Source organism: Panulirus ornatus, chromosome 20 (genome assembly GCF_036320965.1).
Source record: "Panulirus ornatus isolate Po-2019 chromosome 20, ASM3632096v1, whole genome shotgun sequence".
Taxonomy (NCBI): domain Eukaryota; kingdom Metazoa; phylum Arthropoda; class Malacostraca; order Decapoda; family Palinuridae; genus Panulirus; species Panulirus ornatus.
Genome location: NC_092243.1, coordinates 55371836 through 55395183, shown reverse-complemented (window position 1 = coordinate 55395183; position 23348 = coordinate 55371836). Strand labels below are relative to the sequence as shown.

At 39.0% G+C, this 23348-nt stretch overlaps 3 protein-coding genes across 8 annotated transcripts in view; 1 reads left to right on the top strand and 2 right to left on the bottom strand.

Annotated features, from left to right (window-relative positions):
• The window catches only part of LOC139756020 (AP-4 complex subunit mu-1-like), a 68815-nt gene extending 57585 nt beyond the window's left edge, over positions 1-11230 (top strand). The window contains exon 9 of the mRNA XM_071674965.1: positions 3026-11230. Coding sequence (XP_071531066.1) covers positions 3026-3205 — 180 coding nt within the window. The 3' untranslated portion in view covers positions 3206-11230. The remainder of the gene's footprint in view (positions 1-3025) is intronic.
• LOC139756016 (ryanodine receptor-like) overlaps positions 1-23348 on the bottom strand; it is a 494517-nt gene that overhangs the window by 331552 nt on the left and 139617 nt on the right.
• The window catches only part of LOC139756017 (probable cation-transporting ATPase 13A4), a 115781-nt gene continuing 102739 nt past the window's right edge, over positions 10307-23348 (bottom strand). For 4 of the 6 annotated variants that reach the window (XR_011714246.1, XM_071674955.1, XM_071674956.1 and 1 more), the window contains one exon: positions 10307-10758. Coding sequence is in view for 3 of the 6 variants with exons in the window: in XM_071674955.1 (XP_071531056.1) it covers positions 10540-10758 (219 nt within the window). In the remaining 3 variants the exon portion in view is untranslated. The remainder of the gene's footprint in view (positions 10759-23348) is intronic. The other 2 variants (XR_011714245.1, XR_011714247.1) reach the window with 1 other exon arrangement.

The window sequence follows — 23348 nt, the reverse complement described above, 5'->3', positions numbered from 1 at the left end:
ATTCCCATGTATTCCCTGTGTCGTAAAAGGTGACTAAAAAGAGGAGGGGTCGGGGTCTAGAAATCTTCCCATCCAGTTTTAACTTTTCCAAAAGAAGGAACAGCGAAGGAGGCCAAGTGAGGATTTTCCCTCTTAGGCTCAGTCCTCTGTTCTTGATGCTACATTGCTAATGCAGGAAATGGGTATGTTTGAAGGAATAGTAGTTCCATCAATATTATATGGTTGCAAGGCATGGACTATGAATAGAGTTATACGGAGGAGGGTGGATGTGTTGGAAATGAAATGTTTGAGGACATTATGTGGTGTGAGGTGGTTTGATCATGTAAGTAATGAAAGGGTAAGAGAGATGTTCCTCTGCACATCCTCATCCAAGCCCATGCCTTGCATCCATACAACATTGTTGAGACTACCACGCCTTCAAATATACCCGTTTTTGCCCTCTCTTTTCACACATTCCTCTATGTTTTCAGAACCTTCACTCCACCCATCCTCTGACTCCCTTCTTCTATGGTCCCATTTGCTGACATTTCCACACCCAAGAATCTAAAGCACTTCACTTCCAAATTTTCTTGATTTGGATTCATGCCTCAGCAAACCTGTCCTTCTCTCCTGGTAAACCTAATAAACTTTTTATTCACATTTACTCTAAACTTCTAGTTTCACACACTGTCTCAGACTTAGGCACCATCTCCTGCAGTTTTTGCTCAAATCTGCCATCAGCTCTGTGTCATCAGCAAACAACAACTGGCTTACTTTCCAGGCCCATCACCCCTCACTGACTGCATACTTGCCCCTTCCTCCAAGACCCTTGCATTTACATACCTCACCACCCCATTCATAAATGAATTAAGCTGCCATAGTATCATCAAATACCCTTACCATAGACCAACCTTCACCTTACACCTCTTCCTGCATGCACACACATCCTTACACTCATGATAACAACTTCTCATTCTTTCTAGTAGCTTTCCTCCTCTACCATATATTTTTAAGACCTTCCTCAAGACATTTCTTTCAAATGTATCATGACTGAAATATGTATCAGAGAAAGTAGGAAGAGGTCAATAGGAAGGTGCAGAGGTTGAAAAAGAGGGCAAATGAAAGCTGGGGTGAATGAGTATCAGTTAACTTTTAGGAGGAGATGTTTTAAAAGTTAATAATGTGTAGAAAATAAAAAGAGAACAAATGGGAACATCAGTGAGGGGACAGGTGGGAACATGATAGCAGATAGTGATGAAGCAAGTATGATATTGAGTGAATATTTTGAAGGATTGTTGGATGTGTCAATGGAGTGGCAGATGTAGGGTGTTTGGGTTTTAGAGGTATGCAAAATGAGAAGTGGAAAGTAGTTTGTTGAAGAAGAGGAGGTAAAAGAAAGTCTTGTGTAGGGTTGAATGTTAAAAGGTGGTTGGAATGCATAGTATTGCAGTTGAAGTTTGTAACAAAAGGGGTGACTGTGTCGTTGATTAGTTTTTGAAGATTTTAATGTTATGTACAGATCATGATGAGGTGCCGTAAAATTGGCAGAATGTATGTATAGAGAACTACAGAGATATAAGTTTGCTGAGTGAATCTGGTAAAAAGTTGAATGGGAGAGTAGTGATTGAAAGGATGAAGGCATGTACAGAGCATCAGATTATAGAGGAACAATGTGGTTTCAGGAGTGGCAGAGGATGTGTGGATCTGATGGTTGCTCTACAAAATGTGTGTGGTATTTATGGCTCTGAAGAAAGCACATAATAGGGTTAGATAGACAATCTTTGTTGAAGTTATGAATTTATGTTGTAGGAGGAAACCAATTTGAAATGATGAGTTTTCATCAAGAGTGTAGGGCATGTGTGAAGTAGTTAGAGAGGAGGGTAAATGGCTCCAGGTGAATGGGGGTCAGCAGCAGAGGTGTGAGATGTCACCATGTCCATTAATTAGTTAACGAATAGGGTGGAGAGGAAGTTAAATGCAAAAATTTTGGAGAGAGGGTTAGGTATGCAGTCTGTAAGGATAGAGGGGGCCTGGGAAGTAACTTGTTACTTGCTGATGATGTGGCTCTGGTGACAGATTCGAGTGAGAATCTGCAGAAGTTGGTATCTGAGTGCGGGAGTATGTGTGAATGGAGTAATTTGACAGTAAATTTGAATAAAAGCAGTGCAGAGAGACAGGTTAGTTTGTGTGTGTGTTTAAAAGGAGAAAACTTGAAAGAAATGGGATTTTTTAAATACATGTGAGTGGACATAGCAGTGAATGGAACCATGGAAGCAGAGGTGGGTCATAGATTGGATGAGAGGACAAAGGTTCTGGGAACATTGAGGAATGAGTGAAAAGAGAGGTTGCTATCTGGAAGCATGAAAACAAGTAAGGTGTAGTCGCCCCAGTGATGTTGTATGGACACAAGGCATGGCTATAGAGGGGAATGAACAGAGAATATCTGTTAGAACTGAAATATGTGAGGATAATATGTGGTGTAAGGAGGGTTGATCAAGTGATGATAGGTTAAGAGGGAAACTTGGTAACACGAAGAGTATGGTTGAGAAAGCTGAAGAGGTTGTACTAAAATGGTTTGGACATATGAAAAAAATGAGTAAGGAGAGGTTGACAAAGAGGATATATGTCAGAAGTAGAGGGACAAGGAGAAGGTGGAGGCCACATTGGAGATAGAACGATGGAGTGATAGATTGTGAGTGCTCGGGCCTGAGCATGCAGGAGTGCAAAAGATATGCATGGGATAGAATTCATAGGAGTGATGTGGTGTACTAGGGGAACATGATTGTTTATGTACTGAACCTGGGCATATGAACAGCCAGGGATAACAATGGAAAGGTCCTTATGGCCTGATTGTGGATGGGGATCTGTGGTGCATTACACAGGACAACAAAAGAATGAATGTCAGTGATGAAAGCTTTTCTTCTCCTGTTTCTGATGCTACCTCACTAATGCAGGAAATGGTGAACAACTATGAAAGAAAAAATGTATTTTTGAAGTATTTTTCACTTTTGAGGATTAAGTACACTCATATTGTATTTTCCCACAGCTAGTGGACTCTGGAGGTAATGCAACTGTCGAATCTGGTGAGCTAGAATTTGAGGTATCCCGATGGGTGTGTTCTGGAGTGAGAGTGGAACATGTCAAACTCAGTCCCCCCACCAGCAACCTCAACAAATGGGTACGCTACCTCACTACCTCAGATAGTGTCAGTGTTCGTCTTACCTAATCTCGAGTGGTGCTTTGTTGCTTTGAATTTTGTGTGATATGATATTTTTATTAAATAATGAATACTGATGCTCTGTAATGTGTATCATGATCCTCATATTATGTAAGTGGATGAAGAATGTAGACAGCTGTGAAGAATTTTTTTCATCTTCATTTATCATGTTAGTGTATTTTCCTTTGTGGAATATTGAAATATGCAAAATAGCCATGAAAATACGCTGTTGAAAAGATATTTTTATATTGTACCTATACAGTACACAAATTCAGAGCACTTTAGATGCTGGTCATCATTGTAGATGCAACTGCTGAAACATGACAACACATGATGTGTGCTGAGGATTTTTTTTGTTGCTCAGGTTACCTCATAGGAGTAATAGGAGTAGTACTGAATTGTTGCTAACACTATCAACATATGTAAGGATGAATGAAAACAGCTTCTCCTAGATTGTGCAAGGAAAAGAAACAGGTGATAAGCAGCAAATGATGAGAGAAAGATAGATGATGAGAAATTTTGAAATTGGAAGAAACTGACCAATAAGAATATGGTTTGCTTGGAAGTTGGCAAAAAATGTATTAAAAAGTAACTGACTCACCTAAAGGCAGTAGTCTGATATGGGAATGACAGCAAAATTGAAAAACTTTGATTTACTGATGCATTGAAAGCTGTGATGAATGGGAGAGAATTAAGCACAGAATATGAAGGAATCCTACAAGAAGGAATACTTGTCCCAGCTCAAGTTTATTGAAGTTGGGATCAGTCAAAAATGAGAGCAATAGGTAAAAGATAATTTGTGTGGTATAGTTAAAATTACAAGGATGGACAGAATGAAGATGTGAAAAGGATATGTGATGTGAAGAATTATTAGACTGACACATGGACAAAAGTCTTTTAGGATGGTATTACCATCTAGATCATATGACATAAGTTTATGCATAAAACCATAGGTGGTTTTATGCATATACTAGATCACTCGTACTACTGTGACCTCTTGCATTATGACATAAGATGGAGTCTTTTCTTTATGCCATTGACATTAAAGGCTCCAAACCTTCTCCTTTCCCCTCCATCCTGCCCATTAGACCCTGACGTTGCTAAATTACTGTCTTCTTTCTCTACCCAAAGGGGGTTATTGGTGTGGTGTATTCTTGGACACACCAGGGTTAGCTTCTCCAGCCTATTTGACATTGACCTGTTTAAGGATATCAAACAAAGTGCACTTAAAAGGAGATTAATCTATTATATAGAATATGGTATGAAATTGAAAATTGATTTACAAGGATAACAGATGAAATCTACTATTGCAAGGCAGAAGTTTTGATACTGAAACTGAATAATAAAAGATGATAACTATTTGATAGTCTCAGATAGTGCCCATCTCATTGGTTCCACAGTCAGAAGAGTGCATTAAAGGGGTTTCTATGAAAAGTTGAGGTTAGACTTGTCTACCTATCTTATGACAGTTATGCCTTCCATTGTGCTCTTTTATGCTTACTTTACCCAATTTATTCAGCTTTTGAGCATCAACCTTGTATATGACCTCAGGGCTCATGATATTGCCCGTCAAATATTTTTTGCCCATTTCTTTGTTCCGTTATATATCTGAAGAAATGAATATGCAAATTTATTTTGTGATGAGATAACAAAAAACTCTGTATTTCATCTCATTTTTCTTTGATACTATGAATTCATAGTATAGGGTATGTAACTTATTAGTGTAGTGATTTCTTCAGCTGAGGAGCATTTGTAAAAATCACATAATTATAAATAGTGTATGTAAAGATTACTGTCTTTCTTTTGAGCTCAGTTGATAGTTCAACATCAGATATATATACTGATTCAGTTTCATAAAGTTGATGAAGCAGATATGTTTTAATAATGTTTTCCTGCAACGTTTAGAAATCTGAAATACTACATATATTGTAATGAATGATAATTTATATGTTCCTTGCTGAGCATGGCAGACACTTATGGATCACTTTGTCCATTGTTTAACCACTATCCATCCATCACCTGTTGTCAGGATACTATTTTAACCTTCAGCTTAACTTTGGTCACAACCTTAGAACTTTAAATCTGACACATTAAGCTTCATACTGTTATTTTCCATCGAACGTGAATTGATCGGCATAAGACCCATAACTCTGAATTATACCTGAGTTATGCCATTATTATTAAAGTATCTGATAACTTGAGAACATTCAACCTTTGGCCAAGAAACTTTTATTTTTTCATAGTGCTACCTCACTGAAGCAAGGGGGTAGCAATGCTGTTTCCTGTGGGGTGGGGTAGCACCAGGAATGTATGAGGGCAAGCAAGTATGAATATGTAAATGTGTATATATGTATATTTATGTGTATGTATATGCATGTATGTATATGTATGTTTATGTGTGTGTTTGGGTGTTTATGTGTGTATATGTGTATATGAGTGGATGGGCCATTCTTTGTCTGTTTTGTGGTGCTACCTCGCTGACATGGGCGACAGCGATTAAGCATAATAATGAAAAAAATCAAGATCCATGACAATACTTTCATTTCTATGTTACTTATAAAGACAACCTGGTTTTGCTTCTGATAAAAACGTTTAAACTGGCTCATAAATTGAAGAAACTGATAACTTTGGCCATGAGATTTTATACTGTTGGCATACAGAATACAGAATGGCATAGAAGCTCTGACTTTAGTTTTATTTTATTTCACATATGAATAGGTTAAACTGGTTTCACTCCCAATAAATGTTTGTGTTACAGGAAATTTGTATATTCCATGGGACACCATAATAGTTTTAAAATATAAATTAGATTAAAATGCTATGTCCTTTAATATGATATGTAAAGCAGCAGTTACCTCTCTGGTATGGCTTTCACAAAGTGAAATCCACCAGTGAGATCGTGTTCTATCTTACTAATATTTGATTATTCTATCTCATAGACTCTGGAGAATCTATTATTGTAGCCCTTGGTATTTTGAAAGCTTTTGACAGTGTGGGAATGAGGTCTAATCCCAAGCTGCCCTCCCTTGACTTTCCTCATTTTTTCCTATACCTGGCTTCCTCTCTGGTGAATCTGCCTCTCAGATTGTTGATAGGTCAGCCTCTCCTTATTTTGCAATCACTAACTGTGGCCCTTAAGGGTCTGCTACTTCATCTGTTGTCCTTTCTTTTGATCAACAATTTCCTTTTTTTCATCAGATATTTAAATGCACTCATATGCTTACAACTCAGCACTGCATGTCTCCTTTTCTTTCAAGTCAACTCCATCATCTCCTTTTTGCTATTTTATCATATCCCAACCTCTTCTATGAACCTAACTTTGGACTGAATTTCCAGCTGGGGCATTTCATTTGGCTGCCCATTTCTAACACTTGCAGTTTTAACATCTCCCATGGTGGTTTTCTGTTTCACCACATAGCACAATAGGTAATCTTGGTGTCACTGTAACAACTAATCTATATTGGAAACTCCACTTTATGTAAACAGCTGTCTCCCTCCAAGAAACTGAGAGCCTTATTTAAATGCTGTAAATTTTCTGTGATTTTGAATAACCAGTCAAGCACTCTCTTATGAATAGTTGCTTCCATTAAACACAGGACTGAATTATCCTTGTATGGAATAGTGGCCTCATTTCTGGAGAGGTTCTAGCTGTTCATATGTATTTGGCAGAATTCAGTTTGACATAAAAAATTGAACCACTTGCCTGATGCCACAATGTTCATATATTTTCCTTTTCCTGTAACTATTAGTTTGTTTTTTGCTACCACCATTAGCTAGACCATGTAATATTCAGCAAGCTACTGTTTAGCATGAATACCTTGTGGCCATTGTTATCTAAAGGTTGGGCACTTATTATGTCAGTTTCTTTTCCTGTACTTATCTTTGGATCACTTTACCTTCTCGTATCTCTCCTAACAGCTGTAATGTTCCCCCTATAAAAGGGAGGAGTGGTATGGACAAGAATGAATGAAAACTATCAGGAAAGAGGGAAAGAAGGATGGATGAATAATGGTGTAGGAGGAGAGATCGAAATTGTGAAGTATGCATGGATATTTGTCTATGTACCTGTGAATTTGAAGACTATCCAAGGTAAGGGTAAAATGAAGTATTTTTGGAGAAATATGAGTGACTGTACAAGTGAATTAGAGAAGGAGAGGAAGAGGGTTGTAATGGATGATATAAATGCAAAAGTTGGATGTGATAAAATTGGTGAGATAGTGGTAAATGGGAAGTGCCTTGAGTAAATGAGAATGGATGTGATCGTGTGGATGTCTATGCTGAGAGAGATTTATTCTTTACAAACACCTGTTTCAGCATGAGATGATTCACACATATATATGGATAAAAAATAATGGAAGAAGAGAACAAAAGGATTTAATTGATTATGTGGTGGTGGATGAAAGGTTGAGAAAGATTGTGCTGGATGCTAGAGATGTGAGAGGATTCTTTGGAGATTCTATCCATTTTGCATTCCTTGTGAAGGTGAGGATCAGTAAGAAGTGGATATATGGCATAAGGAAGATTAGAGAAGTAAAAATGTTGGCAAGGGAGAAGATGAATGAGAAAAAATGCAAGGAGTATGAAAGAAGGGTCACAAAGTTTAGATGAAATTATAGTAAATGTAGGGATCCAGTCATGTGAATGAGGTGTTTAAAATGTGTAGAGAAAGACCGGTCATAAAATTACTAGTTGGATACAAGCTGTAAGATGTAAGAATAAAAGTGGAAATGTGTAGTGGACATATGAGATTAAAGATGCTGTGGAAGAGAAGAAAATGGCATAAGGTAGACTACTTGAAAGGAATATAAGATGTGCCTGCAGAATGTTAAGAAGCTAGTAGAGGAAAGTAATCAAGAGTAGATTTAAGATTTTGGAAGAAAAATTTGTGAAAAATTTAAGGAAAATAAGATATTGTACTGAAAAGAAGTGAAAAAGGATAGAAATGGATGTAAGAGTGGAAATTTAAATGTGAGAAGTAAGAAAGTTGAGTTTCTGAATCAAAAGGAGGAAGTGAAATGAGGATGGAAAGAGTATTTTGAAGAATTGATGAATGTGGGATAAGTTGAAGCAGCAGTTGTTACATGCATAGGTATGGAAGATGGAAGGAAAAGGATATAAGAGTATGGGCATACAGCAAAGAGGGACTCAAAAAAGGACGGTAATGAATTTGAAGGTAGGAAAGGCACCTGGAGTGGATGGAATTTCAGTATATGGAGGAGAAAGTGTGATGTTGATGAATTTTATATGTGATTTAGCATGGAAGCAGAAGGCTGTGCCAGATGCTTGGATGAAATCTATTGTTGTTCCTTTATTTAAAAGAAAAGGTGCTAAGGCAGTTTGTAGCACTTATTAGGGAATACTTCTTTTTAAGTATACCAAGGAAAGTGTATTGATTGATAGAGTGATGGAAGTGACTGAACGTTAAATAAGTGAGAAGCAATGGGATTTTAGGAAATGTAGGGGATGTGTGGACCAGATTTTTGTGGTGAGAATGACTGTGGAAAAATATCTTGCAAAATGTAACAAGGATAAAGTTGAGTGAAAGTTTTGTCGTACATGTGGGTGTGAGGTAGGGCTGTGTGGCACCAGGGCTTTTTCAATATGTATATGGATGGAGTGATAAGAGAAATGAAAGTTTGGTGATATGGAAGGAGAGATAAGGGAAAGAGCAATACTGGGTAGAAGTGTCACTGGGTCCCTTAACAGAATAATGAAAGGTAGAGGAAGTGAAGAATGGACTAAGGACAGCATAGTCCTCCTGACCCTGACCTATGCCGTTGAAACATGGACATGAAATGGGTCACAGAAGTCAAGAATCCAAGCTATGGAATGGAGTTACTTGAGTGGAACATGTGGTATCACTACATGGAATGAAGAAAGTAATGATGGCATGTATGAGAGATCTAGTATGGCTGGGAATGCAAAGGAAATGAATTATGGAGTGGTAGAGGGGGTGAAACAAAATCCTTTGAGGTAGTTTGGACGTGTGGAAAGAATGCAGGATGTAGAATTTATGAAGAGGGTATATGACAGTATGACTAAAGGGGTTGGTGTGAAAGGAAGATGCACTTGTGACATGGGAAAATAGAGTGGAGGGGTCCTGGAAGGAGAGAAATGGAGGGATGTGAGGAATGGTAGATGTGTGGGAGGCCTTTAAGGACAGCGATAGGTAGCAACTCTCTTTTCCATTGCCACCTCCTTGATGGGACTTCCTATAGAGAATGGGTTTCAGAGATACATTTAGATTTCACTTTGTTCTTTCCTTGCTTCTGTCTGTTTAACCCTTTTCATCTTTCATTTAAGGCCTGCTATGATGAGGGATTTTGTTCATAACTAGAGTATTTATTATAGAAATGAAGTGAGTAAATCAGAAGATCAATAAATGTAATGTTGGAGTGGCAGTGGAGCTGGCTATGATGGAGGATTGATTGATTATTTAGAAATATATGTTACATGAACAACAAAGGTTTTAAGGGAGGATTTTTGTCTCATTTAATTGTTCACTGTTAAAGTTTATTACATATTTTCCCCTCTACATTATTCAATCTTTACATAGGATCTTATTTAGTATAAATGATATGTTATATGATGTGTAACTTACATGGATAAATAGTTTTCGTATTTATCTTGATATGCATCCCATGGGCATCTTTCAGTTAACAAGGAAAGTTTCTCATTGTTCAAATAGGTTTACTATATCACATGAAAAGTAGCATAAAAAGTCTGTTGTAATGGTTGTTGTCCAGTAATGTAAGAATAAACAATGTGTGGGAAATATTTGGCTTGGAAAGATGAAATGCTTTATCTAAAGTAACTTTTGCATGTAGCATGTGTGATGCTTTGTGAACAATTTGTAGATTACCCATACCTTAATTGTTATGCTCTTTTTGAATCAAGCTGACATTCAGGAAATATTTTAGTTTCTCTTTGCAAAAATCAGCAAATTTGACAGGAGGTATTCCAGTCATTTTACAGGGTGCTTTGATATATATGAACTTCAACAATAGTGTGTTTAATTGTGTAATCAGAAATCAAATAGAATATAGGACCTGCTTTGTGTACTCAAAATTTGAAAGACCAAATGCTGCTGTATGGTTTAATGAAATAACGTTAAAACTTTGAAATAAGTTTATTATGTTTAACGTATATTCTATACGTTCATTAAGCACAGGTTGTAGTTATGACTTGTTGATTGTTTTACATTTAGATATTATATGAAAATTACTTTTCGAGTCTGATCTTATTCACTTATCTCCAGATTAACAATCATTTCATCCAGTTTGAAATACCAGCCTATGAAAAGAAATCCTCCTCCCTTGAATTACAGTTATACCCAGTAAACATCAGCAGCTACTTTCATAAGTTTTCATGTCCATAGCACTAGATAAATGTGGCTCCACTTGGGGAAAACTTGAAGAGGATTTCCCATCAGATGTCACAGGTAAATATGGTATTTCTACTGGTTTGGGTGGTTTGGGCACATCATACAGCTGTTCTTTTAAATATTGTTCTTCTGCAGTGCTGACTGGTCTGCTAGTTGAACCAGCACTGATGACTCTGCCCTAATGGTATAAAGAAAAGATTTTTTAGTATGATAACCAGACCTCTGTTGGATAAAGAATCTCAAAAAGTTTCTGAGTTTTATGTTACAATATTTTGCTTGAAAATTAGATTTGAAGAAAAATATTTAAGTGCACTCACAAAAATCCAATATATCTTCTCTTGTACTTAAAGGTTAATGATATACAGTCATTGACAAAAGTCTGTTCCCAAGGCCTTGTGATAACATCTCAGTGACATTAAGTAATTTTCGAAATATGGAATGGAATGTATGATATACTAATGTATAGCTTTTTACTGGTGAACTTTCATATATGAAAAGAGGCACATTTCTGACTTTATTAATAATCCTCTTGGATGTGTAACAATTTTGGTCTGTAACAGCTGTGCTTGACTGACCTATTCCATGAACAGGATGTCTTTAGTACTACATGTATAGGTACAGCATGTTGGAATAAATTTTTACAAAAGTTGGGCATGAATATCTACTTACCAGTACTTACAATTAGATCTTGCATAAAAGGCAGAACTAGTACTTGTGGAAGAGGCTTAACTTGCCAGAAAACAGTAATGCATGAAAGGCAGAGTGTAGAATCTAAAGCCATGAATAGAATAATGTAAAGGCTGTTACTGTGTACATGAATAAAAGGAGAGCAAATGAGGATTTCTGGAGAAAAATGGATGAAAACTTAAATGAGAATATCCTGTTTTGGAAGGAGGTAAGTAAAAGTAGGAGGGGTATGTGTAAGGAATGAATGTGTACTCGTGTGCTAAACAAATTTGAAAAAATGGTAGCAACAAGGGATTAAGTTTGTGGGAGATTTACGAGTATTTCAAAAAACGACTTTGGGAATAATGATAAAAAACACTTGTTGTTTGGTACAGTAGGAATTGAGGTTAGGAGAGAGGGAGGAAAACATAATAAAGGAGGAAGTAAGAATGAGAAGCTGGGGTTACAGATGGAGAGGTGAGTGAGATGGAGAAGAATGGATGTGCACTATGGTGGAGGGGATCTGGAAAGTGTGTGCAAAAGAAAGGAAAAGTGCGTATGAGAAGCTGGGGTTACAGATGGAGAGGTGAGTGAGATGGAGAAGAATGGATGTGCACTATGGTGGAGGGGATCTGGAAAGTGTGTGCAAAAGAAAGGAAAAGTGCGTATGTGCCTGATGATATAGATGAAGGCAGTAATTAACCCACTGTTTGAAAGAAAGGGGATTATTTTTTTTAAATGTTTGGCATTTTTTGCATTAGTGAGGTAGTGCCAGGAACATACAAAGCAATGGCCTCATTCTCTCACATCCCCTCTCTAGGTCATATGTAATGCACCAAAACCAAAGCCTCCTATTCACAACCCAGTCCCACATTGCTTTCCATGGTTTCCCCAGCTGCATCATATGCCCTAGTTCTGTCCATTTACAACACAATGCTGGGTGTACCACATCTTTAATTTGCTGTATCCCTTGCAAAGCATCTTTTATAAGCATCTTTCACATCCTCCTTAGGTCCCCACTTTTCCTTGTACCCTCCACTCTGATATGTATACCCTCTTGTCATCCTTTCCTCACTCAACCTTTCCATATGTCCAGACCATTTCAACACACCCTCTTCAGCTCTCTCGTATATACTCATATTATTGCCACACATCTCACCTGCCTTATGATTTCTTATTCAGTTAACCTTCATCGTGCCACATACTGTCCTCAAGCACTTTATTTCCAACACATTCACCCTATTCTTTACATTTTTGTCTAAGGGCCATGCCTTGCATCCATATAGCACTTAAGGGACTATTATACCATCAGACATGCCCATCTTTACCTTTGAAGCCAGTGACCTCTTTCTGCACATTCCTTAATGTGTCTTACACCAATGCCCCCACACGTATCCTATGGCTCACTTCAGCTCCCATGGTTCCATTGACTGCCACACCCACTCCCATGTATCTAAAACACTCCACTTTCTGTAGGTTCTTTCCATTTAAATTCACACTCCAAATATACAGTCTCTTTTCACTGCTAAACCTAACAACCTTGTTTTTTTCACTTTTCTTTCTCCCACACTCTCCTAAACTTAGATACCAATATCTGCAGATTTTCATTTGAACCTCCCACCACTGCTGAGTCATTAGAAAACAACATAACTCACCTCCCAGGCCCACCATCCCTCCAACAGACGGCATACTTGCTCCTCTGTCCAAGACCTTTGCATTCAACTCCCTCTCTACCTTATCTATAAACAGATTAAACAGTCATAATGATGTTACAAACCCCCTGCTGTAGGCCCACTTTCAGCCAGAACTACTCATCCTCTCTCTTCCTACTCAAAGACATGCCTTACTCTCTTGAGAAAAAATCCTCACTGCTTTAATAGGTTTCCTCTGACACCATGTATAGCAAACCAAACCACTTGCTGTAACTCTCATTTCTCATACCTCCCTAACTCAAATACCCATCTGCCATTCTATTATCAAACACATTATCATCAAACATTAAAGTGCTCACTCCATCTCCTCTTTACCTCATCAGTGCTCCCAATTGTTCATTTATTTTGTTTTCCTTGTGCTGTAAATCTCCTGCCAAAACATTTTCTTATTCTGCCTGAAGTTTGTTAATACTTGCTTACCCATACTCTCATTTTACCCTCTTTTTCAGCTCCTGCACCTACCTCTTGACCCCCTGCCACTTGCTTTTGTACAGCTCTCACTCAAAGGCACTCCTTCCCTGTAAGTAATGCCCATACACCTCTCTTTTTTCTTTCACAAGCAACTTAACTTTGTCATTCCACTACTCACTGCCCTTTTTCACCTACCCACCTTCCTTTTTCTGCATGCCCAACACTTCTCTAGCATATGTTAGCAATGTTTCCCTCAACTCAGGGCATAGACACTAATAATCACCTACCTATCTTAATCCAGTCTCTTTTTTACCCACATCAGTCTGAAACTCACTTCCTTACACTTTCACACATTCCCAAAACTCCTTCAGCAACAGTGCTACCCCCTCCCCCTCACCTTTGGCTTTACTCTTAGACATTTCCAAACCATTATTCCCCTTACCCTTGAGTTTTGTTTCACTCAAGAGCTAGAGCACCCAAGTTCCTATTCTCAAACATATTACTCATCTCTCCAGTCTTCTCATCTTGGTTACATCCAGACATCCATTTTAAGCCTTTTAGAAATTGAAATCCAAGAAAGAGAGGGTTTCCAGCCTCCATTCCCACCCGTTTTAGTCACTTTCTACAACATGCAGGGAATATGTGGGAAGTATTCTTTCTTCCATATCCCCAGGTAGTTAAAGTGAATGTAAGAATTATAGAGGAAAGTCTCCTTAGCATGGTTGGCAAAGTGTATGTTAAGATAATAACTGATTGGGTTAAAAGGGTTAGTAATCCCCTTGTCAGGGAAGTAATGCATGTGTGTCACTAGAGAGAGAGGAGAGTGAATGGTTCCAGGTGCAATTGGGTCTATAGCTGAGATGTTTGGTGTCACCTTTCTTGTGTATGGATGGGTTGGTGAGGGTAGTGAAATGCGAGGGTTTGGGAGAGAGAGTTTGTTGGGGTTGGGGGTCCTGTTTGCTGATGGCATGGCACTGGAGGCAGATTCACATGAGATTCAGTAGATGGTTTCTGAGTATGGGAGTGTGTGTGAAAGGGGAAAGTTCAGAGTAAATGTAAATAAAAGCAAGGTTGTTAGTCATGGCTGTGGAGGGAGAGTTAGTGATGGCTGCATAGTGAGCTAGCACTTCAGTAGTTGTCAAGTTGTACTCCTTAATCTCAGGTAGCTGTCTTTTCTTTCTGCCTCAACTACTCATGGACTGCTGGTATTCTGTCCCCAAACCTACAATCTCTCCTTGTCACACATAACACTTTATAACATTTGACTCATTCTTCTTTACTAGAATTTCCAAAAGTGAGCACTGTTTGCTTGATCTGCCTTATGACAAAATGTTAGGAGCCATAGATAGAGGTAGTAGGTAGGAACATAAGATAGGAATGTTAGGTAGAAGTAGTCAGTTGAGACATTAGGTAGGAACTTTTGATAACACTGTGCTACAGTTGCCCTCTGCCATTTGCCTCTCAAGGGTGAGGCACTAAAGGGCCAAGAAGTGTCACTAGAGTGGAGTTGGAGTATGAATTTTAATGGAAAGAACTTCAAGGAAATGGAGTGTTTTAGACACCTAAGGGTGGTCATGGTAACAAATGGAACCATATTAGGTGAAGTGAACCCGAGGGGTTGGATGAGGGGGATAAGGGCCTGGAAGTTTCTGGAAAGAGAGGTCACTGTAATGGTGTCATAGCAATGACTGTGCTGTATGGATGGAAGGTGTGGGCGAAGGATGGATGAGTGAAAAATGAAATGTTTGAGGACAAAATGTGGTGTGAGGGTTAAAAGAAAGATGTGATAGTAAGAGAAGTACTTATAAGACAGGTGAAGAGGGTGTGCTGAAGTGGTTTGGACATATGAAAAGGACGAGTGAGGGGAGGATAACTAAGAGGATATATATGTCGAATGTGGAGGGAACAAGGAAAAGGAGGAAACTGAGGGAGAGGTGGAAGTATGGGTGGAAAGATACTTTGAGATATCAGGGCCTGAACATGCAAGAGGGTGTGAGGCATGAATTGGTATACATGGAGCAATATGCTTGTCAATGAGCTGAACCAGAATATGTGAAGCGGTCAGTTGAAACTACAGAAAGGTCTGTGGGGTCTGGTTGTAACAGGGAGCTATGGGTTTCATTGTCTTACACTTGACTGCTACATAGTGGATATGAGTAGTTGAGATAATTCTTTATTTGTTCCTGGCACTGTCTTGTTAAAGAGGGAAATGGCAAGCAAATAAAGACAAAAAGATATATCATTGTTGACAAAACAGAGTATGTTCTTGTGAAAGAATTTCTCATGTCAAAGAAGTATACACTGTTTTGGAGTGTTTTGTGTATGGAGGTCGTGGGAATGGGAATGTTAGTTTCAAAGAATCATCCTGGTATGCAAAGTGAAAAATTAGGAATCTATATATGTAGAAGTAATTTCACTTTGGCACACTGGTCATGGACTTAGGGTGCATGTTTGATGTTTGGAGGCCATACATTTGTGATAAACCTCATGGGATAGGGAAAGGAATGATAGAATAGAATGATATCATTGCATTGCTTCATGCATATATGCATATTAGTTTGGCCAAAAGACTTGTGCTGCTGTTCACCAAGCCTAGAAACTTTTTGAATTCTTCCATTAATACAGATGAAAAAGAGGAACAGACTTTTGTTGTTATACATGCTCAATTTTCCCAAGACATTGTTTTCACTGCACATCTCCACATACTTTTTTGACAAAAAGCCATGGCAGCAATTAAAGAATGAATTAACAAGTTCAGTATGTTAGTTTGACCTTCCCACAAAAAAGATAGTAGTTCTCTGCCATCATTTTAAGAAATGAATTTGAAAAGAATGAGTGTCACCATTCAGTGAAGTAACTTCGAAAAAGGCTTAGAAAAGTACGGAGAAGAGAAAAATAAAGACAAATTTTGTATGATTGTAAAGACTCTGATGCTGTAGGATGCTTTTCAGTGGATGTGAAGGCTGTATATGGTTAAACAACCATCTGAGGGAGGGAAGTTATGAAATGAAAGTTACTCCTTTTTACATGCATTGATTAGGTTAGTTTGTCAACTTTTTGGCCTCTTTAGTCAACAGGTGCCCAAATTCAACCTGTAATCAAATGAATGGTTTACATAAGCCACTCACGCAAGTAGCAAATGTTTTAGTAAGTATATCCAGGTAAAGCTAGTTCCTTATATATTTTTCCCATGAGTCTGTAACTAGTGTCCTTTGTCCTTAAAGCTTCCTCATGGGAGCCTTGTGTGGAGAGTTTATGATGATTTTGCAACTACATTTCAAATGGAATTCTAACTTCATTTGTCATTGTTTTAGGACTTTTAAATTTGTGTTTCTTAGCTGCCAGATGCTTAGATGAAAAAAAAAAAAGTCGAGACAATCTCTAAGTAAAAGGGCTGTTCAAGAACTTATAAAATCAGGATTAACCCCCAAATGGCAGTGTTGTTAGTGTATCCTCAAGCTTTGTGTAGTTCTGCACAGCATTAGTCAGTATCACAAAGTGAAGCTAAAGAGAAAATATCAATGAAATCACTAATGAGAATGATGATTATGATGATATTAGGGTGCACAACCAAGTAAATGATATCTGAAATATGTCATGCAGCTTGGCCCAGCACAGCACATTTCTGAGATTGCCTCACAAAACTAACCTTAGGTGGAGTTCTTATTTTTAGCTGATAAAAGATAGCTTTTGTGACGTGTGGCAAAGCATACATCCATCTGTCATAAGGAGTCACACTTTAACCAACAACTTAGCATTGGTCATAACATGAAAAAGTCTAAACTGCTCATGAAATATTGTATAATATATCCCAGTATCTTAAGAACTGTATTTTGCCTGAATTATGCCCCTTATAAAAAGGTTTAATCTGCATCTTAACCTTGGTCATAACATGAAAAGTCTAAATGAGATACTTTAAATGCTGTTTCACAACATTCATAGAACTGAATTTGAAAAGATGCGTAACTCTAGAATGGATTAAAATGGTTAAACCTTCAACTTAACCTTGGTCATACCTTGAAAAATCTAAATCTATGAATGGTATGAAACACATAAGCTAAGATCTGGTCAAAGTTTTGCCCCTTACAGAAAGGCTTAACTTGGTTCATAAGTTGACAAAAATTCCACCTTTGGCTGTGGAAATGAATGAAGATGTTTTTGATGTTTCCCACCCTATTTTCATTAAATATTGTTTCATTCCCAATAATTATACTCTAATGCTGGTGATGTGTTTTTTGAAAGACATATCTTGATTGTTTTAACTTGCAGCTGTAATAACGCATTGATTTTATGGAGAAGCCAGATATTGCTATAAGTCTTCCATACTGAAAGATCCAGGCAGACATGGAAAGCCTGAAAGGAAACTTCATTCCTTTCAGTTAGTACCTATCACAGTAGTTAGGAGAAAACAAGGAATGGAGAAAAACTCAAACCAGTTCTAGACCATTTTGTTCTGAATAAAAATCTATAAACGACAGTATTTCAAAGCGAAGCCAGTTTTGAACACTATTCAAACTGTTTTACCTTGACTACAGTTTCCATACACTTCAAAAATATGTACTTCCATATGCATTTTAAATAAAATTTTTGAAATATCCAGCTTTCTCCTTTAAATGACGGGCTTATTTTCCTCTATTCATTTTGGACTTTCTCCAGCTGAAACAAGTAGTTTATGGGTTTTTTCAAAACCTACTTTACCTGAACCAAGCATTGAGAAATCTCAGAAACAGTACAAGATGGTCATACAATACATAACGGGAAGGGTAACTATACCTACTTATGAGTACCTACAAGATTTGCCATGTTAGCAGAACTAGCACATTAAACTCACCACTTACTGACAAATAACATTTCCCTTGACCACCTGGCCACATCACCACACTTATGTTGCTTTATGTATGATACTGTTCTATTTAGCAGCTATTCCTCTTGCATAGTCATCTATTCTAGGTTCATCTAGTATTGCATGAAATAATTGTTTCAACTTCTTTGCCGAACATATGTGTTTTTGTCATCCAATACTGGTATGTTTCCAGGAATTACTTTTCACTTGGTGATTCTGTTTCATCCTTATCTGGTTGCTTTCAGGTTCAAAACATTTGTCTTTATTCTCGTAGTTTGTTACTAGGCATATATTATCATCATATATTTCTCCCTTCAACATTCAAGGCTCTACCTCGGTCTGTTAGTCATTCAAGATTCTTGGTCTCTTAGTCATTCATAGTAATTTATAAGCTCCATCCCATTCAATCTCAACTGTGAGATTTTTCTGTTTCTCTTTTACAATGTTTAATTCAATGTATTTTACTGGTGACCATCAACACATCAGCATTTGAGTTTGCTACTTATATATAAATGAGATGTTTGAGGACAGTGTGTGGTGTGAGGTGGTTTGATCGAGTAAGTAATGTAAGGGTAAGAGAGATGTGTGGAAATAAAAAGAGTGCGGTTGAGAGAGCAGAAGAGGGTATTTTGAAATGGTTTGGGCACATGGAGAGAATGAGTGAGGAAAGATTGACCAAGAGGATATATGTGTCGGAGGTGGAGGGAACGAGGAGAAGTGGGAGACCAAATTGGAGGTGGAAAGATGGAGTGAAAAAGATTTTGACTGGTCGGGGCCTGAACATGCAGGAGGGTGAAAGGCGGGCAAGGAATAGAGTGAATTGGATCGATGTGGTATACCGGGGTCGATGTGCTGTCAGTGGATTGAATCAGGGCATGTGAAGCGTCTGGGGTAAACCATGGAAAGTTCTGTGGGGCCTGGATGTGGAAAGGGAGCTGTGGTTTCGGGCATTATTGCATGACAGCTAGAGACTGAGTGTGAACAAACGGGGCCTTTGTTGTCTTTTCCTAGCGCTACCTCGCACACATGAGGGGGGAGGGGGATGTTATTCCATGTGTGGCGAGGTGGCGATGGGAATGAATAAAGGCAGACAGTGTGAATTGTGTGCATGTGTATATATGTATGCGTCTGTGTGTGTATATATATGTGTACATTGAGATGTATGGGTATGTATATTTGCATGTGGATTTTTTTTTTTCTTTTTTTTTTTTTTGCTTTGTCGCTGTCTCCCGCGTTTAGAAGGTAGCGCAAGGAAACAGACGAAAGAAATGGCCCAACCCACCCCCATACACATGTATATACATACGTCCACAAACGCAAATATACATACCTACACAGCTTTCCATGGTTTACCCCAGACGCTTCACATGCCCTGATTCAATCCACTGACAGCACGTCAACCCCGGTATACCACATCGTTCCAATTCACTCTATTCCTTGCCCTCCTTTCACCCTCCTGCATGTTCAGGCCCCAATCATACAAAATCTTTTTCACTCCATCTTTCCACCTCCAATTTGGTCTCCCTCTTCTCCTCGTTCCCTCCACCTCCAACACATATATCCTCTTGGTCAATCTTTCCTCACTCATTCTCTCCATGTGACCAAACCATTTCAAAACACCCTCATCTGCTCTCTCAACCACGCTCTTTTTATTTCCACACATCTCTCTTACCCTTACGTTACTTACTCGATCAAACCACCTCACACCACACATTGTCCTCAAACATCTCATTTCCAGCACATCCATCCTCCTGCGCACAACTCTATCCATAGTCCACGCCTCGCAACCATACAACATTGTTGGAACCACTATTCCTTCAAACATACCCATTTTTGCTTTCCGAGATAATGTTCTCGACTTCCACACATTCTTCAAGGCTCCCAGGATTTTCACCCCCTCCCCCACCCTATGATCCACTTCCGCTTCCATGGTTCCATCCGCTGCCAGATCCACTCCCAGATATCTAAAACACTTCACTTCCTCCAGTTTTTCTCCATTCAAACTCACCTCCCAATTGACTTGACCCTCAACCCTACTGTACCTAATAACCTTGCTCTTATTCACATTTACCCTTAACTTTCTTCTTTCACACACTTTACCAAACTCAGTCACCAGCTTCTGCAGTTTCTCACATGAATCAGCCACCAGCGCTGTATCATCAGCGAACAACAACTGACTCACTTCCCAAGCTCTCTCATCCCCAACAGACTTCATACTTGCCCCTCTTTCCAAAACTCTTGCATTCACCTCCCTAACAACCCCATCCATAAACAAATTAAACAACCATGGAGACATCACACACCCCTGCCGCAAACCTACATTCACTGAGAACCAATCACTTTCCTCTCTTCCTACACGTACACATGCCTTACATCCTCGATCAAAACTTTTCACTGCTTCTAACAACTTGCCTCCCACACCATATATTCTTAATACCTTCCACAGAGCATCTCTATCAACTCTATCATATGCCTTCTCCAGATCCATAAATGCTACATACAAATCCATTTGCTTTTCTAAGTATTTCTCACATACATTCTTCAAAGCAAACACCTGATCCACACATCCTCTACCACTTTTGAAACCACACTGCTCTTCCCCAATCTGATGCTCTGTACATGCCTTCACCCTCTCAATCAATACCCTGCCATATAATTTGCCAGGAATACTCAACAAACTTATACCTCTGTAATTTGAGCACTCACTCTTATCCCCTTTGCCTTTGTACAGTGGAACTATGCACGCATTCCGCCAATCCTCAGGCACCTCACCATGAGTCATACATACATTAAATAACCTTACCAACCAGTCAACAATACAGTCACCCCCTTTTTTAATAAATTCCACTGCAATACCATCCAAACCTGCTGCCTTGCCGGCTTTCATCTTCCGCAAAGCTTTTACTACCTCTTCTCTGTTTACCAAATCATTTTCCCTAACCCTCGCACTTTGCACACCACCTCGACTAAAACACCCTATATCTGCCACTCTATCATGAAACACATTCAACAAACCTTCAAAATACTCACTCCATCTCCTTCTCACATCACCACTACTTGCTATCACCTCCTGAAACAGGAGTTGTGGAAGTATGTGATAGAATGTAAGAAAGTAAATTCTCGATTAATATGGGTAAAACTGAAAGTTGATGGAGAGAGATGGGTGATTATTGGTGCATATGCACCTGGGCATGAGAAGAAAGATCATGAGAGGCAAGTGTTTTGGGAGCAGCTGAATGAGTGTGTTAGTGGTTTTGATGCACGAGACCGGGTTATAGTGTTGGGTGATTTGAATGCAAAGGTGAGTAATGTGGCAGTTGAGGGAATAATTGGTATACATGGGGTGTTCAGTGTTGTAAATGGAAATGGTGAAGAGCTTGTAGATTTATGTGCTGAAAAAGGACTGATGATTGGGAATACCTGGTTTAAAAAGCGAGATATACATAAGTATACTTATGTAAGTAGGAGAGATGGCCAGAGAGCGTTATTGGATTACGTGTTAATTGACAGGCGCGCGAAAGAGAGACTTTTGGATGTTAATGTGCTGAGAGGTGCAACTGGAGGGATGTCTGATCATTATCTTGTGGAGGCTAAGGTGAAGATTTGTATGGGTTTTCAGAAAAGAAGAGTGAATGTTGGGGTGAAGAGGGTGGTGAGAGTAAGTGAGCTTGGGAAGGAGACTTGTGTGAGGAAGTACCAGGAGAGACTGAGTACAGAATGGAAAAAGGTGAGAACAATGGAAGTAAGGGGAGTGGGGGAGGAATGGGATGTATTTAGGGAATCAGTGATGGATTGCGCAAAAGATGCTTGTGGCATGAGAAGAGTGGGAGGTGGGTTGATTAGAAAGGGTAGTGAGTGGTGGGATGAAGAAGTAAGAGTATTAGTGAAAGAGAAGAGAGAGGCATTTGGACGATTTTTGCAGGGAAAAAATGCAATTGAGTGGGAGACGTATAAAAGAAAGAGACAGGAGGTCAAGAGAAAGGTGCAAGAGGTGAAAAAAAGGGCAAATGAGAGTTGGGGTGAGAGAGTATCATTAAATTTTAGGGAGAATAAAAAGATGTTCTGGAAGGAGGTAAATAAAGTGCGTAAGACAAGGGAGCAAATGGGAACTTCAGTGAAGGGCGCGTGTGTGGATGTGTATATATATACATGTGTATGGGGGTGGGTTGGGCCATTTCTTTCATCTGTTTCCTTGCGCTACCTTGCAAACGTGGGAGACAGCGACAAAGCAAAATAAATAAATAAATATACATTCATTTTCATTGCATCTCAATATAATTTCACTCATTATTTTGCCTGAAAGCAATATCTTTTCCTTTTTTTTTTTCGCTGTCTCCCGCGTTTGCGAGGTAGCGCAAGGAAACAGACGAAAGAAATGGCCCAACCCACCCCCATACACATGTATATACATACGTCCACACACGCAAATATACATACCTACACAGCTTTCCATGGTTTACCCCAGACGCTTCACATGCCTTGATTCAATCCACTGACAGCACGTCAACCCCGGTATACCACATCGCTCCAATTCACTCTATTCCTTGCCCTCCTTTCACCCTCCTGCATGTTCAGGCCCCGATCACACAAAATCTTTTTCACTCCATCCTTCCACCTCCAATTTGGTCTCCCTCTTCTCCTCATTCCCTCCACCTCTGACACATATATCCTCTTGGTCAATCTTTCCTCACTCTTTCTCTCCATGTGCCCAAACCATTTCAAAACACCCTCTTCTGCTCTCTCAACCACGCTCTTTTTATTTCCACACATCTCTCTTACCCTTACGTTACTTACTCGATCAAACCACCTCACACCACACATTGTCCTCAAACATCTCATTTCCAGCACATCCATCCTCCTGCGCACAACTCTATCCATAGCCCACGCCTCGCAACCATACAACATTGTTGGAACCACTATTCCTTCAAACATACCCATTTTTGCTTTCCGAGATAATGTTCTTGACTTCCACACATTCTTCAAGGCTCCCAGAATTTTCGCCCCCTCCCCCACCCTATGATCCACTTCCGCTTCCATGGTTCCGTCCGCTGCCAGATCCACTCCCAGATATCTAAAACACTTCACTTCCTCCAGTTTTTCTCCATTCAGACTCACCTCCCAATTGACTTGACCCTC